The sequence below is a fragment of the Neolamprologus multifasciatus genome, chromosome 9 (genome assembly GCF_963576455.1).
Source record: "Neolamprologus multifasciatus chromosome 9, fNeoMul1.2, whole genome shotgun sequence".
In the NCBI taxonomy this organism is placed as follows: Eukaryota; Metazoa; Chordata; class Actinopteri; order Cichliformes; family Cichlidae; genus Neolamprologus; species Neolamprologus multifasciatus.
Window position 1 is genome coordinate 33,450,731 of NC_140447.1, and position 18,699 is coordinate 33,469,429.

At 43.3% G+C, this 18,699-nt stretch overlaps 1 protein-coding gene and 1 long non-coding RNA gene across 8 annotated transcripts in view; both read right to left on the reverse strand.

Moving 5' to 3' along the window:
* LOC146511984 (receptor-type tyrosine-protein phosphatase mu-like) overlaps positions 1-18,699 on the reverse strand; it is a 189,417-nt gene that overhangs the window by 99,949 nt on the left and 70,769 nt on the right. For all 7 annotated transcript variants that reach the window (XR_014875911.1, XM_085171651.1, XM_085171650.1 and 4 more), the window contains exons 8-9: positions 17,015-17,127; positions 16,509-16,689 (exon numbers count right to left, since the gene is read on the reverse strand). Coding sequence is in view for 6 of the 7 variants with exons in the window: in XM_085171651.1 (XP_085027777.1) it covers positions 16,509-16,689; positions 17,015-17,127 (294 nt within the window). In the remaining variant the exon portion in view is untranslated. The remainder of the gene's footprint in view (positions 1-16,508; positions 16,690-17,014; positions 17,128-18,699) is intronic.
* On the reverse strand, positions 1,489-16,502 carry LOC146511986 (uncharacterized). Its single transcript, XR_014875942.1, has 2 exons — positions 6,677-16,502; positions 1,489-6,626 (listed from the first exon to the last, which is right to left on the reverse strand). It is a non-coding gene; the product is annotated as an uncharacterized LOC146511986 (long non-coding RNA).

The window sequence follows — 18,699 nt, forward strand, 5'->3', positions numbered from 1 at the left end:
CGACTGCAGATCCTGACATGCATCGACATGTCCGTAGGAAAAACACCTCCTCGTTACATCTGCTCCACTTATATCTGGCTTTGCTTTCCTCACTTCTAATATGAAGGAATCCAGCCAGTGAGATGATGTGAGGAACATAAGGTGTGCATCTCTTCCTCAAACCTCTGTTTCTTCTTGTTGTCCATCTGTTTTCTTACGGACATGCTGATGGATGTTAGGACTCCCAGTTGTGCTTCGGTAAGAAACAGTTATGTTTGTGGTGTGAATATTTCGAGCTGTTGAAAGAAAGATGATTACACTGCATAAAATAGCTGACGCTCAGCACATTCGACCAGACGAGGAAAAATCCAGCCGGTCGGTCTGGTGACTCAAACCGGCTCTCCTCCACAGTCCTCGTTTGTAACGTGCAAACATCAACATCACAGCTAACAGCTGGATTTTACCGTTTCAGTGCAGCTAGCCAAACAGTGAACACTTCCTGCCACAGACACAGACAGTGAAGTGGACAGTCTGTCCTGGTTCAACTCACTGCTGCAGCACTAAAGTGATCCCCTCACACTCATGTTTAGTTTGAGTGCCCTTAATTTCCTCTGAGGTATCCATCCTGTCAGTAGTTAGCTATCATAAAGTAATGCGAGTCTGTTAGCACCAACCAACCAATCACATGACGTCACATGCCGTACTGACAGAAGATGGCGCTGAACACGACCCGACATCACAGACAGACTTGGGTCCAGGCTCAGTGAGGTATATCAGCCTTTATGTGTAAACAGTTTCATTTCCACGTTAATGAGTGAAATTTTATCAGCAGGTATCTGTGCCTGTGTGATGCTCCCCTACAAACCTGATCAGCTGATCATTCAGCACTGCACACAAACATGGAAACAGATGGTTAGCAGGGATTGTGTTTCCCAGTCATGCATGTTTCCTGTTTATCACGTGTGTCTACAGGCAGAAACATATAAAACCAGTGGCTGTTAACTAAACCCGAACCTTGCAGCATCACCAACATCCAGCTGGACAGAAGCCTGAGGAGTGGACCAATCGGTATCCAGCACCGCAGACTCCACCCTGACGCTTCACTGAGGACGGAAACAGACTTCAACTCAAACTTTATTAACACACAGCCTGAAAACAGATGGAACCATCTGGGAACCATTACAGCCCGTCCAGTCTGGGCTCCTCAGAGCCACACAGACCCCCCCGCCTCCCCCGCCTCCCCCCTCTGAGCCTCCAGCAGAGACTTTAACCAACACTGGAAAAAACCCGAGCTCCCTGTGAGACACAGAGAGGGAGATTAAAGGAGGCTTCGAATTGAGCGCGCACACACACACGCATTGATACGCACACACACATACACACACACACACACACACACACACACACACACGCACACACACAGTCTTTCTAGTGGCCAATCTAAGTGCTTTATTTCAAGATGACAGACAGCGATCCACTCAGAGGGGGAATGATAGATGAGAGCAGGAAAGAGCAATTTCTCCTGACAAACCCCCTGTGTGTGTGTGTGTGTGTGTGTGTGTGTGTGTGTGAGAGTGTGTGTGAGAGTGTGTGTGTGTGTGTGTGTTTTCAGGTATTTTCTGCAGCTGGTGAACAATACCTTTCCTGTTCTTTGTTGTCGTTTGTGGTTTTGTGTGTGTGTGTGTGTGTGTGTGTGTGGGGCACAATAACAGGAAAGAAGTTTTCTGTGCAGCCGCAATCGACCACACACACACACACACACACACACACACACACACACACACACTGCAGGCTTTTAGCTGAACACAATAGAGGCACTTGTGAGTTTCTGCACCTCGATTGTTGCTCTGAAAGAGAGATGTCGACTTAAATGCTCTGTCTGCAGGGAACACACACTCACACAGCGACATCGCTACGGCAACAATGTGGGTCGGGGGTCAAGGGAAGGAGGGGGGGCATTGAGGTGGATCCCATTACCCATAATCCCCGAGGGGAGAGTGAACGCTATCACATAAAATCCTCCCATTCCCCTCTGATCAAACCTGTGTGTGTGTTTGTGTGTGTGTGTGTGTGGTCGTCATGGTTTCCATCCCATCATTTTTTGGGCTGACATTTAAATCTAACTTGGAGCCAGTGCACCCAGTCGCTGACATCACAGGTAGTTTTCCACAACATCGCAAAAACTACAAATGACAACCGTCAGGAACTACAGAGCGCCATGTTCACAGCATTCACTGATTACACCAGTGTGTACTCAGATTACTGATTACACCGGTGTGTACTCAGATTACTGATTACACCGGTGTGTACTCAGATTACTGATTACACCAGTGTGTACTCAGATTACTGATTACACCGGTGTGTACTCAGATTACTGATTACACCAGTGTGTACTCAGATTACCGATTACACCAGTGTGTATTCAGATTACTGATTACACCAGTGTGTACTCAGATTACTGATTACACCGGTGTGTACTCAGATTACTGATTACTCCGGTATGTACTCAGATTACTGATTACACCACTGTGTACTCAGATTACTGATTACACCACTGTGTACTCAGATTACCGATTACACCAGTGTGTATTCAGATTACTGATTACACCGGTGTGTACTCAGATTACTGATTACACCAGTGTGTACTCAGATTACTGATTACTCCGGTGTGTACTCAGATTACTGATTACACCACTGTGTACTCAGATTACTGATTACACCACTGTGTACTCAGATTACTGATGTTAGGTCAGACTGTGACAGTAAGGTGAACCTTTTGCGAGGTCCGACACCTGCAAAGGTAAGATGCTAACACCAACCTGCAGACTCAGAGTGAGCTCAGGGAACGGAGATAACCAGCCAATCAATCAATCAGGACAGTAATCAATATATCTTTTTTATCTTCTTCAGGTTTACTTTCTTTTAAAGGAAAATTAGATATTAGTAATCCATCCATCCATCCATTCGCTTCTGCTTATCCTTCTCAGGGTCGTGGGGGGCGCTGGAGCCTATCCCAGCTGTCATAGGGCGAGAGGCGGGGTACACCCTGGACAGGTCGCCAGTCTGTCGCAGGTCCAACACACAGGGACAGACAACCATTCACACTCACATTCACTCGCACATTCACACCTAGTGACAATTTGGATTATCCAATTAACCTATCCCCACAAGCTGCATGTCTTTGGACGGTGGGAGGAAGCCGGAGCACCCGGAGGGAACCCACGCAAACACGGGGAGAACATGCAAATTCCACACAGAAAGACCCCGGCCTGATGTTGGAATTGAACTCAGGACCTTCTTGCTGTGCGTCAACAGTGCTAACCACCGTGCCACTGTGCTGCCTAGATATTAGTAATAGCATAAAAAAAAAAAGAAGTTATATTGTTATATTATTCTATATTAAATTATTTATTTATTATTTAATATTTCAGTTTTCTGGGTCTTTGGAACTCAGAAACCAAATGAATTAGAAGCTGAGGTTATGGACAATTTCTTTTAAGATTTACAGACTAAATGTTGAAGTGCTAAATCTGATCAGAAACTTTCTGCCTAATCAATATTGAAGACGATGAAATGACCTGGCTGACTTTATCAAAGTAAAGCTGCCTTCCCTCCTGGGTCCGGTGTAAAGAGCTGCTGCAGACAGTCACATTACAGAACGCTGTGTTTAGAGCTCTGCACTGTTGCACTGTTGCCTCAACGGTTTCAACACATTCAGGAATGTCTCACAGATACACAGGTTCATTTGCATCATTACCAACTGAGGGAAGCTTTAATTCAACCTCCAAACTACCTGAACAGAAGTGGACTTTCCCCCATGGACCTGAAATTATTAAGATCCTAACAAAACTGCTCAAAGAAGTCCTGCCATTAATTAATGCTTCGATCTTAAATATGATCAACCTATCTCTAATAATCAGCTATGTACCACAGGCCTTCAAGCTGGCTGTAGTTAAACCTTTACTCAAAAAGCATCTCTAGACCCAGCAGTCTTAGCTAATTATAGGCCAATCTCCAACCTTCCTTTATATCAAACATCCTTGAAAGAGTAGTTGTCAAACAGCTAACAGATCATCTGCAGAGGAATGGTTTATTTGAAGAGTTTCAGTCAGGTTTCAGAGCTCATCACAGCACAGAAACAGCTTTAGTGAAGGTTACAAATGATCTTCTTATGGCCTCTGACAGTGGACTCATCTCTGTGCTTGTCCTGCTAGACCTCAGTGCAGCGTTCGATACTGTCGACCATAATATCCTATTACAGCGATTAGAACATGCTGTAGGTATTACAGGTATTGCACTGCAGTGGTTTGTATCATATCTATCTAATAGACTCCAGTTTGTGCATGTAAATGGAGAGTCCTCTTCACACACTGAGGTTATTTATGGAGTTCCACAGGATTCAGTGCTAGGACCAATTCTGTTTACATTATACATGCTTCCCTTAGGCAGCATCATTAGAAGACATAGCATACATTTTCACTGCTATGCAGATGACACCCAGCTCTATCTGTCCATGAAGCCAGATAACACACACCAATGAGTTAAACTGCAGGAATGTCTTAAAGACATAAAGACCTGGATGGCTGCTAACTTTCTGCTTCTTAATTCAGATCAAACTGAGGTTATTGTACCCGGCCCTGAAAATCTTAGAAATATGGTATCTAACCAGATTCTTACTCTGGATGGCATTACCTTGGCCTCCAGTAACACTGTGAGGAACCTTGGAGTCATTTTTGACCAGGATATGTCCTTCAACGCACATATTAAATAAATATGTAAGACTGCGTTCTTCCATTTGTGCAACATCTCTAAAGTTAGAAATATCCTGTCTCAGAGTGACGCTGAAAAACTAGTTCATGCATTTATTACTTCCAGGCTGGACGACTGTAATTCATTATTATCAGGAAGTCCTAAAAACTCCCTGAAAAGCCTTCAGCTAATCCAAAATGCTGCAGCAAGAGTCCTGACAGGGACTAGAAAGAGTGAGCAGATTTCTCCTGTTTTGGCTTCCTGTTAAATCCAGAATTCAAAATCCTGCTCCTCACATACAAGGTCTTAAATAATCAGGCCCCATCTTATCTTAATGACCTTGTAGTACCATATCACCCTATTAGAGCACTTCGCTCTCGCTCTGCAGGCCTACTTGTTGTTCCTAGAGTATTTAAAAGTAGAATGGGAGGCAGAGCCTTCAGTGCGCAGGTTTTAATATCTAATAATTAGTAAATTACACACACACACACACACATGCTGTGGACTCTCATTCTCCACATTACCAGGACATGTTTGTTGCCCACATGAGTCTTTTTTTAATCTTCTGCTGGGTTTAAAAAGCTGAACTCGTCTCCCTCTGCGTTTCTGAGCCTCCCTCTTCCTGCGACCTTTTCAGCCAACACGACCCTGACTGATGGAAAGAGATTTCCAACATTCACCCTGCTGATACACACACACACACACACACACACACACACACACACACACACACACACACACACACACACACACACACACAGCTGGTGCTTTGTTCTCAGTGAAAAGCAGGAAATTTCAACCTTTCAGAGTTTTATGATGAGAACCTCGCTTTCTCCTCCTTTATCACGGCGTTTCTTTGGAGCTGGGTGTTAAACGATTACAGTGAAATAACTTTGCCTCCATAGAATTATGAAACCCGGTCAATATAAAATCGACAGAAGTCATTTTGTTCCACATCGTCCAGCCCTTTTCTTTAACACATATTAACCGAACTGAGCTCATATACATGCTCGTAGCCTAACGCCCCCTACAGTCAGTGGCCATAAACGCTTACCAGCTAATGACATGCTGCAGATATGTGCATAAATCAGTGATGCTAATGTTTTTGTATGAGGAACAAATCACCTTTCATAAAGTGACACATAAACACACACTCAGAATAATTACTGCTCTCTTTTTTCTGTGGATGTTCTGAGGTCACTTCCTGTCTGATGGATTGTCCACACTCTTCCTCGTGCTGCTGTCACATGTTTTCACTTTAAACACCACAGAAGAACAGATTACAGGCAGAGAGACGAGTGATGAACGTCTGAAGGTGACTTTAAGATGAAGGAGAAGAGGAGGAGGAGAGGTTTAATTTTTCATTTCCAGGAGATTTAATATGAGAGGAGGGATGAAGACGAGGAGAGATGAGAATCAGTGATGGATGATCGAAGGCGCTGACCAGAACAGCCGCTTAGTGAGAGAGCAGCTGGAAACCAGTGAATCCAGTCTAAATACAGATCAGGTTCTCCATATCCTGTGAGCTCAGCACTGATCACAGATCAGCTTTTACACACCAAACACGACGAGAAAACACAAAGATAAAACTGAATTCATCAAGACGTTGAGGCTAAAAACGAGCGTCGTGTTTGACTGACTGATAACAGGCCAGCGTGCGGACACAGCAGCTGTGGTACAGCATGTCACCCACAGAGGGCGCCGCCTCCAGTCGTGAGCCAATATTCAGCTCCAGCTGATTGACTGGCTGACCTCAGATCACCTTCTTCAACGTGAACGTTACGGTACAGGTGAATGTTCTGCTATGAACGTTATGCTACAGGTGACTGTTCTGCTATGAACGTTCTGCTATGAATGTTGTGCTACACATGAACGTTACGCTACAGGTGAACGTTCTGCTATGAACGTTCTGCTACACATGAACGTTACGCTATGAACGTTGTGTTACATATGAACGTTACGGTACAGATGAACGTTCTGCTATGAACGTTACGCTACAGGTGAATGTTCTGCTATGAACGTTCTGCTATGAATGTTGTGCTACACATGAACGTTACGCTACAGGTGAACGTTCTGCTATGAACGTTCTGCTACACATGAACGTTACGGTATGAACGTTGTGCTACATATGAATGTTACGGTACAGATGAACGTTCTGCTATGAACGTTACGCTACAGGTGAATGTTCTGCTATGAACGTTCTGCTATGAATGTTGTGCTACACATGAACGTTACGCTACAGGTGAACGTTCTGCTATGAACGTTCTGCTACACATGAACGTTACGGTATGAACGTTGTGTTACATATGAACGTTACGGTACAGATGAACGTTCTGCTATGAACGTTACGCTACAGGTGAATGTTCTGCTATGAACGTTCTGCTATGAATGTTGTGCTACACATGAACGTTACGCTACAGGTGAACGTTCTGCTATGAACGTTCTGCTACACATGAACGTTACGGTATGAACGTTGTGCTACATATGAATGTTACGGTACAGATGAACGTTCTGCTATGAACGTTACGCTACAGGTGAATGTTCTGATATGAACGTTACGCTACAGGTGAACGTTCTGCTATGAACGTTGTGCTACACATGAACGTTACGCTACAAGTGAACGTTCTGCTATGAACGTTCTGCTACACATGAACGTTACGGTATGAACGTTGTGCTACATATGAATGTTACGGTACAAATGAACGTTCTGCTATGAACGTTACGCTACAGGTGAATGTTCTGATATGAACGTTACAGTACAGGTGAACGTTCTGCTATGAACGTTGTGCTACACATGAACGTTACGCTACAAGTGAACGTTCTGCTATGAACGTTCTGCTACACATGAACGTTACGGTACAGATGAACGTTCTGCTATGAACGTTGTGCTACACATCAATGTTATGCTACAGGTGAACGTTCTGCTATGAACGTTGTGCTACAAATCAACGTTACGGTACAGGTGAACGTTCTGCTATGAACGTTCTGTTACACCTGAACGTTACGGTACAGGTGAACAGTCTGCCATGAACGTTGTGCTACACATGAACGTTGCGGTACAGGTGAACGTTCTGTTACACATGAACGTTACGGTACAGGTAAACGTTCTGTTACACATGAACGTTACGGTACAGGTGAACGTTCTGTTTCACCTGAACGTTACGGTTCAGGTGAACGGTCTGCCATGAACGTTCTGTTACACCTGAACGTTACGGTTCAGGTGAACGGTCTGCCATGAACGTTCTGTTACACCTGAACATTACGGTACAGGTGAACGGTCTGCCATGAACGTTCTGCTACAAATCAACGTTACGGTACAGGTGAATGTTCTGCCATGAACATTGTGCTACACATGAATGTTACGGTACAGGTGAATGTTCTGTTACACATGAATGTTACAGTACAGGTGAACGGTCTGCCATGAACGTTCTGCTACAAATCAACGTTACGGTACAGGTGAATGTTCTGTTACACATGAACGTTGCGGTACAGGTGAACGTTCTGCTATGAACGTTCTGCTACAAATCAACATTACGGTACAGGTGAATGTTCTGCCATGAACGTTGTGCTACACAAGAACGTTGCGGTACAGGTGAACGTTCTGCTACGAACATTCTGTTACACCTGAACATTACGGTACAGGTGAACGGTCTGCCATGAACGTTCTGCTACAAATCAACGTTACGGTACAGGTGAATGTTCTGCCATGAACATTGTGCTACACATGAATATTACGGTACAGGTGAATGTTCTGTTACACATGAATGTTACAGTACAGGTGAACGGTCTGCCATGAACGTTCTGCTACAAATCAACGTTACGGTACAGGTGAATGTTCTGCCATGAACATTGTGCTACACATGAATGTTACGGTACAGGTGAACGTTCTGTTACACATGAACGTTACGGTACAGGTAAACGTTCTGTTACACATGAACGTTACGGTACAGGTGAACGTTCTGTTTCACCTGAACGTTACGGTTCAGGTGAACGGTCTGCCATGAACGTTCTGTTACACCTGAACGTTACGGTTCAGGTGAACGGTCTGCCATGAACGTTCTGTTACACCTGAACATTACGGTACAGGTGAACGGTCTGCCATGAACATTCTGCTACAAATCAACGTTACGGTACAGGTGAATGTTCTGCCATGAACATTGTGCTACACATGAATGTTACGGTACAGGTAAATGTTCTAAATGAACATTGTTCCACAGGTGATCATGCTGCTTCACACTGACACAAACATATTCATGAACTTGCTCGCCTTCAGCTTTCATTTCTCATTTTGTCTCTCACGTCTGGACTTCATTCCGCGATCATTCCCAGGGGGAAACAAACAGACGCTGCGACTCTGGGACAATGATGTCAGCGTCCACTGAGACGTCTATCGTGTTGGCAATCCTCTGAGCAGTGCTCGCTGTCTTTTAGCTCTGGTTTGGTCTCCACCAGCTGCTTGCTTAAAATCAGCTTATCTCTCACTTATAAAGGCCTGATGACGACTTCTCAGTATTAGACAGCGTAACGCTGGAACGTCGGAGAACCAAGCACAGAAGTAAAAGCACTAAAACGTCAGAGAGCTGAGCAGAGCGTGAAAATCTGAGGTGGAAAGAGAAAAACCTCAAATATTCATGTGATATTTTTCTAAAAGCCTCAACAAACAGCACACACACTTTAATGGATGTTAACACACACACAAAGGTTTTTATTTCATGACCGATGCTCAACTCTTCATCTTTCTATAAGCGGGAGGATTCCAGCTCGGCTCTCCTCGGCTTCTGGGTTCGCTCTGACTTCTGGCGCCACCAAACGTGCAGGTTTTCAGTTTTACTTGATTTATCAATGTCTGCTTCTCAGGATCAGCTCTGATACTGACACCTAGGCTTTTTACCACCCTCAGCTTTAAACGTATTGATCGTGTGCAGCTGCTCGTCCAGCAGACGGATGTCTCAAGAAGCATTTAAAGATGTTATTGATTCATTTTGAGGCTCCACCCACACGGCGTTTGTATTCAGAGCTTTCCTCCCTCTGTCTTTAAAGGACTCATCAGCTCTGCAAACATCTGATTTTCATGAATAAACAGATGAGTGAGCACACAGAGGACAGACGTGGTTACAAAGTGTCCAGGTGCATAATGGGAAATGCAAGATTCAGTGTTGTTGAATGAGAATTTGATTGTTCTGCCGTGTTTACCTCTGACTACATGTACTACTAAATGTAATAAAGTTTGTTTGTACATGGCAGTGTATATGTGAATAATAATAATAATAATAATAATGAAGTAGAAGAAAACATCAAGTGACTGCAGACAGATAACACAGCCTTCTCTGGACGGCCTGAACTGAAAACAAATGTTTGTGACATCAGTGAAGCTTTATCAGAGTTTAGTTTATACAGTACATCAGAGGATGAATAAAGTTTGATTGAACACGGCACAGATCACAGGGAGATGTTCAGACGGCCTCGCTGATGCTGATGGAACGTGAAGAGTTTGTCGCACTGATCAAGATGAGGGTATGAAGCAGAATGTGAAATGACGAAGTCCTGTTTATCTGCCACCACGCTGAGTCGCCTCACTGAGCTCTAAGTCCTAAAGCTTGTATGATGGACACACTCATCCATTATTGACGACACACACACATGCAGGCTGCTTCATAATTGATCAGCACTAAAATGAATAAATAAAAGTGAGTTGAAGAAAGAGACGAGTGCCATCAGAGCGAATGTTGAGAGTGTGTGTGTCACAACACTAACAGTGTGTGAGCCGTCAATCACACACACACACACACACACAGAGTTTTTAACATATCTTTGGTTTCTCCGTGTTTCCTGCTGTCAATCTCAGAGGAGCGCTTGCTTTAGTCTGCTGACAGTCCCAGAGAGGTGGAGGTTATCACACAGACTGACACAATCACTTTGTTTTGTGATCTAGGACATACTGAGGAACCAAAAAACTCTCACAGACTGTGAGAACACTATCAAGAACCATTAGAACCTCATACATGCTGTGAGAACACTATCAAGAACCATTAGACCCTCATACAGATTGTGAGAACACTATCAAGAACCATTAGACCCTCATACAGATTGTGAGAACACTACCAAGGGCCATTAGACCCTCATACAGATTGTGAGAACACTACCAAGTATCACCATTAGACCCTCATGCAGATTGTGAGAACACTATCAAGAACCATTAGACCCTCATACAGATTGTGAGAACACTACCAAGTATCACCATTAGACCCTGATACAGGCTGTGAGAACACTATCAAGAACCATTAGGCCCTCGTGCAGATTGTGAGAACACTATCAAGAACCATTAGACCCTGATACAGATTGTGAGAACACTATCAAGAACCATTAGACCCTGATACAGATTGTGAGAACACTACCAAGTATCACCATTAGACCCTCATACAGATTGTGAGAACACTATCAAGAACCATTAGACCCTCATGCAGATTGTGAGAACACTATCAAGAACCATTAGACCCTCATACAGATTGTGAGAACACTATCAAGAACCATTAGACCCTCATACAGATTGTGAGAACACTACCAAGGGCCATTAGACCCTCATACAGATTGTGAGAACACTACCAAGTATCACCATTAGACCCTCATACAGATTGTGAGAACACTATCAAGAACCATTAGACCCTCATGCAGATTGTGAGAACACTATCAAGAACCATTAGACCCTCATACATGCTGTGAGAACACTATCAAGAACCATTAGAACCTCATACAGATTGTGAGAACACTACCAAGTATCACCATTAGACCCTCATACAGATTGTGAGAACACTATCAAGAACCATTAGACCCTCATGCAGATTGTGAGAACACTATCAAGAACCATTAGACCCTCATACAGATTGTGAGAACACTATCAAGAACCATTAGACCCTCATACAGATTGTGAGAACACTACCAAGGGCCATTAGACCCTCATACAGATTGTGAGAACACTACCAAGTATCACCATTAGACCCTCATACAGATTGTGAGAACACTATCAAGAACCATTAGACCCTCATGCAGATTGTGAGAACACTATCAAGAACCATTAGACCCTCATACATGCTGTGAGAACACTACCAAGGGCCATTAGACCCTCATACAGATTGTGAGAACACTACCAAGTATCACCATTAGACCCTCATACAGATTGTGAGAACACTATCAAGAACCATTAGACCCTCATGCAGATTGTGAGAACACTATCAAGAACCATTAGACCCTCATACATGCTGTGAGAACACTACCAAGGGCCATTAGACCCTCATACAGATTGTGAGAACACTACCAAGTATCACCATTAGACCCTCATACAGATTGTGAGAACACTATCAAGAACCATTAGACCCTCATGCAGATTGTGAGAACACTATCAAGAACCATTAGACCCTCATACATGCTGTGAGAACACTACCAAGAGCCATTAGACCCTCATACAGATTGTGAGAACACTATCAAGAACCATTAGACCCTCATACAGATTGTGAGAACACTATCAAGAACCATTAGAACCTCATACAGATTGTGAGAACACTATCAAGAACCATTAGACCCTCATACAGATTGTGAGAACACTATCAAGAACCATTAGACCCTCATACAGATTGTGAGAACACTATCAAGAACCATTAGACCCTCATACAGATTGTGAGAACACTACCAAGTATCACTGTGTGATATGACTAAAATCTCATATCCCGATATAAGACATCTATCGTCCAATAACGATATAAATCACAAAAGTTTTACATTTTCTGTAAATTCTGTGAATCTCGGGCAGCTCGACTTGTGTGTTTCCAGCTGAGTGTCATGTAGCTGGAGTCGAGTGTTTTAACCGATGCATGAAACGATACATTTTTAGACACAAGTTGTAACGGCCGTCGTTTTCTTTGTGAGTATTTCTTGACTGGGCCTTCTGTTTGTCATCATTTCAGTTTATTTTGAAAAATCTCAACAGGCTCTTCAGCTTCATTGAAAGGTTTATGTGGAAAATAAACAGGCGGACGGCGGAGCCACACACTGGGTTTACTGTCGTTGTTGCTAATGACAGCGTGTAAAAATAGTCGCTTGTCCCTCCGTAGTGTTGTTATTTTAAATATAAGAGAAAGAGAGAACTTTAAGAGATTAATATAGCCACTATAGTGACCATCAAAACCATGAAAAAAATGTTGCCGTAAACAGTTTATTTTGTGACACCACGAAACGATAGTGTAATATGAAACGATCAACTTTTTTCATATCGTCATCCGATATATATCGTTATATCAAACAGCCCTACTACCAAGGACCAGTAGAAACTCATACAGGCTATGAGAACACAGCAGACCTCCACACCATCACCGCGTCACCATGAGCAACTAGAGCTTTCTTAAAGACCATTAGCACAAAGACCCTCATCAGGTCTCATTAGAAACTCAGTGATTCACCACAGACCCTTACAATGTCACCAAGAACCATTACAGCCGCCTCAATGACCGAAATAACATCAGTGATCATCAGAACTTGACTGCTGGGTAGGGCTGCACGATTTTGCATAAAATGAGAATCACGATTTTTTTGCTTAGAGTTGAGATCTCGATTCTCTCACGATTTTCATTCCAATATCAATATTTATTGCACTTATTAACTGCACATCAACTTCCGTAATGTCTTTGTGCCTGCGGGAGTTCGACGGGTATGGGGAAGCGCTGTATAAGGTTCCCGTTATTGATGTTTGGGTGGTTGAAGGGACGGATTTTCTCCTGTGACTTACTTTGCCTTTACAGCTTTGTCATCGCTCACGTGCTCGCCGTTGTTTCTTCCCTGCCAGCTGGCTTCTGTATCACATGGTATAAGCCTCCGCCCTTGTCATTTGTTGAGCAGGAAGAGTGAGCGCTTGCTTTCATGCAGTTTATGTCCCGGATCAAAATGCGGTACAATCGTCATCTTTTTTTTTTTTTTTAAATCGTTGTCATTTGGAAATGAGATCGCACATAAGTATGAATTGAGATCGCGATTTTCTAACGATTAATTGTGCAGCCCTACCTCTGGGCATGTTTTTCATTTTTCCTCCTGGAATAAGAGGCTCTCAGTTGGCTTGTACCAGGAAGTGCATCAAGAATCCAAGTCCATGTAGGACAGCACACATGCGCATAACAGCCTTCAAAAGCACACAAAAAATGAACCTGCTCCTCGCTGTCTCAGGTCAGTGTGACAGGAAGCCTCTGAGGGTGGGGGCTATGGAGGGTGTAATGGGGGGGTTCTGCAGACACACAAGTTTATAGGAACATGACAGTGGCTGCGAGGTGTTGAAATGAGTCACGAGGCAGCAGGTCTGAGACGCCGGCATGTTGAAACCTGACACACTTGTTCACAGTGTCGCCACTGGAACGACTGACAGCAGGACTGGAAAACATCAAGTTTGGAGGCAAGCACACAAAAACACGTCAGCATTGGAAACATCGGCATTGATTTTGATTCATATTTTGTTCAAACATGACTTTATGTTAAGTTTTTTTAATTTTTTTTTCTTGAAGGAAACTGAAGTGAATGCTTTTATAATTATCACTGTGGAAAATAGAGGTGGTGTAATGCTGACATGAAGAAACTTGCACACTTTCTTTTAACCCTTTAAAGCCGGTCAGAGCGGGCACGCTCCGTTTTGCGTAACTATTTTTAAATCCCAGTAGGGAGATGAGCGGGGCAAGACGCCGCGCACGCTCCCTCGCTATGATCCCCTTTCCTCTGGAAGTTCAGAAGCTAAAGGTGCGCTTGGCACGGCTCCAGTTGGAGGCCGAGGAGAAGGCTCAAGCCAGGCGAGCTCAATTAGAGCTTGAGATCAGAAAGCTGGAAATAGAGGCAGATAAAACAGTGAGGCTGTGTAAGCTGGAGCTGGAGTCTCAGCCACGAGCCTCGTCTGTCTCCGCTGATGGTCCAGGTTCTGCCCCCGTGTCTACTACTCCTTATGACATTAGTAAGTGCATTTCTTTAGTGCCTGCATTTAAAGAGGCTGAGGTGGATTCTTATTTTGCAGCATTTGAGCGCATTGCTGGTGCTTTGCAGTGGCCTAGTGAGATCTGGCCCCTTTTATTACAGTGTAAACTGACTGGAAAAGCCCAAGAGGTGGTAGCTGCGCTTCCCTTAAAAGACAGTTTGGAGTATTCTTGTGTTAAATCAGCTGTGTTGCAAGCATATGGATTGGTTCCAGAAGCATACAGGCAGAAACTTCCCTCCCAAACGTATGTTTGCAGCAACAAAAACATAATATTACAGAAACACGCTTTGCCGATCCGATCAGCTGTTCGTAACACTTCCTACGTCCATCAGCGCAAACTATCGCATGTCCGCCATGACCTGCCCGAAACAGGAAGTGATGTCATTTTGTGAAAATGTAGTTTTTTACTATCAGGGCCTCATGAGCCTATACTGGTGTTTTTAAAAGTTATGTTTGACTTTATGACTTTCTGTGTGGTTTCTGGGATGCTTAGGACTCATATTGCACTGCTGGAAATAGTTTATTTTGATGCATATGCTGCTTTTTTGCAAATTTGCATTATAATATTTATTTTCGTTTTTCCTGCAGTATATAAAAATTGGTGTATTTCAAAAATAAAACTATGAAGACACTCAAAATAAATTTCCTGTGGTGGGAAACTATTTTGTGCAACTTTTTTGTATTTACAGTTTTGAGGGATAAGCCTCTTAAATTTCTCTAACTAGAAATATATGTTAAAAAAACAAAAACGATTTTCAATTTTTTTGTAGTTTATTGCATTCTTTGCAATTTATGTAATCACTATGCACTTAATGCAGACATATTATTAAAATCTGGGTTATAATGGTTGTATTGATGTATAGCAACTTGAAATGCTCCCAAAAATGGCTCCACAGCATGTAAACATATAATATAAGCTCTGGCGGACTTGGTTCTATGGTAGGTCTTAAAGGGTTAAGCTGAGATTGATATTATCATCACCCAAAAAATAACATTGTGGTTTTCTTTAAATTATGATTGTTTTACTAAATATTTTTGTAAATCTAAGTGTCTGCTGATGTTCTTTGTTTAAAAATATAGTTTATCTTTGAAACACAAAGCTCTTTGTTGCTGTTGATAATGTGATCATGTAAATAAAACAGACATTATCAAACAGTTCACTATTATACTGACAATAATGTAAGCATATGGGTTATATTTCTTCTATAAATTCAAACACAGGTATGTGAATAAAAACAGATCAAATGAATCTGACTTATGAAGACTGGCACTAATAATAATAACAACGAATAGAAACGTGTGGAACAAGCAAACACTCCACAGATGAAGTAACAACTGCACCAGCAATAAAAAGGCTGCACCTGTGTAATTAGCGAGCTAATTGCTAATTACATCCAGTTTTTTGTTTGCGTACACACACACACACCTGCGGCACACTGTGTTGGTGTGTTCATTCAGGAGATTAACTGCTAGCGTAGTGTGTACGCAGTAGCCATTAGGAGCTAACGAGTGTGATGCTAACAAAGCTGGCTGTCTTAATGAGCTCATCGTTAACCATTAGCCACCTGATGAGCTCAGTGCTAATGCAGCTTAGCACGGTACGCTAATGACTCAGCCATTAACCTCCTAATAAGAGCAGTGTGAGTGGAGCCACACGGTTAGCTGCTAGCTGCTAGCAATCACCCGAGGGTCTCTACAAAACAAAACCAACTACGATGACATGAAACGGCCCTCATCACCGATTGGCTGCAGGGTTCGACCATGTGACCTCACTTTCACTCACCTGCACACTTGGTCCTGGCTCTGAGCGGTGGCCCGGGGTTCCCTGTGCCTCCATCCAGGGGCCTGGTGAGGAGCACACTGATCTCGTACTCTGTGTCGGGGTCCAGATGCCCGATTTTATGAGTGGGCTTATCAACCGGTGTGGTGTCGATCAACATGCCTGCCGTCGTCCGATACTCAACCTGAAAGCAAGCACAATGTTACAGGTAGGCTGCCCCAGAATCAAAAATCACCTGACCAAAACAAATATAAAGCAAATTCCTGGATCTAAACTCTCTTTGAAAAAAAATATGCACGTATATACATCTGGACATACATACATACATGAATACTATAGTATTGTAAGTTCTATGCATTAAAGAATTGTGCCACAGTTTGTGGCTCCAACGTCTAAACTTTCTTTGACTATTAGCCTGTTAAACAGCAGGCTGATAAGCTAACTATGCAATGTTAGCCAATGTCGTAGCTGCAGCCACACTTCTGAATCAGTGACCAATCAGCACTCACGTCTCGCTCAATGATTGGTCCGTCCCCATTGATCGAGTTGGCGTTAAGTTGTATCCACAGGTAGGTGGCACCAACTGCTGTCAGCTGAGGAGGGGCGATGGGTACAGGGGGCTCTGAGGGACAAAGGACCAAGATCAGTCTGACAACACACACATGAACACTCACACACACATGAACACTCATATGAACACTCACACACACATGAACACTCATATGAACACTCACACACACATGAACACTCATATGAACACTCACACACACATGAACACTCACACACACATGAACACTCATATGAACACACACACACACATGAACACTCACACTCACATGAACACTCACACACACATGAACACTCACACACACATGAACACTCACACACACATGAACACTCATATGAACACACACACACACATGAACACTCATATGAACACACACACACACATGAACACTCATATGAACACTCACACACACATGAACACTCATATGAACACTCACACACACATGAACACTCACACACACATGAACACTCATATGAACACTCACACACACATGAACACTCACACACACATGAACTCACACACACATGAACACTCACACACACATGAACACTCACACACACATGAACACTCATATGAACACACACACACACGAACACTCACACTCACATGAACACTCACACACACATGAACACACACACACACATGAACACACACACACACATGAACACTCACACACACATGAACACTCAAACACACATGAACACACACACACACATGAACACACACACACACATGAACACACACACACACATGAACACTCACACACACATGAACACACACACACACATGAACACTCACACACACATGAACACACACACACACATGAACACTCACACACACATGAACACTCAAACACACATGAACACACACACACACATGAACACACACACACACATGAACACTCACACACACATGAACACGCACACACACATGAACACACACACACACGCTCTTCTGGGTTTCACTAAACTCTTGACGAGGGAGGAAGGTGTTAACAAGACAATTAATATTCGTGACCTTCGGCGAATCACGGCAGACCTGGATTCTATTACCCAGAATCCCCGGTGGTGCTGTTCTACTTCGTCTTGACCCACTTCATCTAAAACACACACATACACACACCAGCCAGGATACAATGGTTGTTTTTCACGTTCAGGTTAATGTTCACCTGTGTGTGTGTGTGTGTGTGTGCGTGTGTGTGTGTGTGTGTGTGCGTGTGTGTGTGTGTGTGCGTCTGTGTGTGTGTGTGCGCGTGTGTGTGCGTGTGTGTGTGTGTGTGTATCAAACACACATACAAAGTCTGAGTGACAGTTCAATCAGAGGTTTAACCGCCGGGGATTGTGGGGATGTGTCAGGTCATGTGACCAACAAACACCTCCTCACCTGTTATGGTGTTTGTTTGCTTAGAAATGGCACACACAGACACACACACAGGCACACACACAGACACACACACACACACACACACACACACACACACACACAGACACACAGACAGACACAGACACACAGACAGACACACACACTTAATCCTTGTATTGATCAGCTCAGCTGTGAGTAATGTCACTTGGATCTGCTTCTTCTCACATCTACAGACACAAACTCAAATCTGAACTGAACAAATAT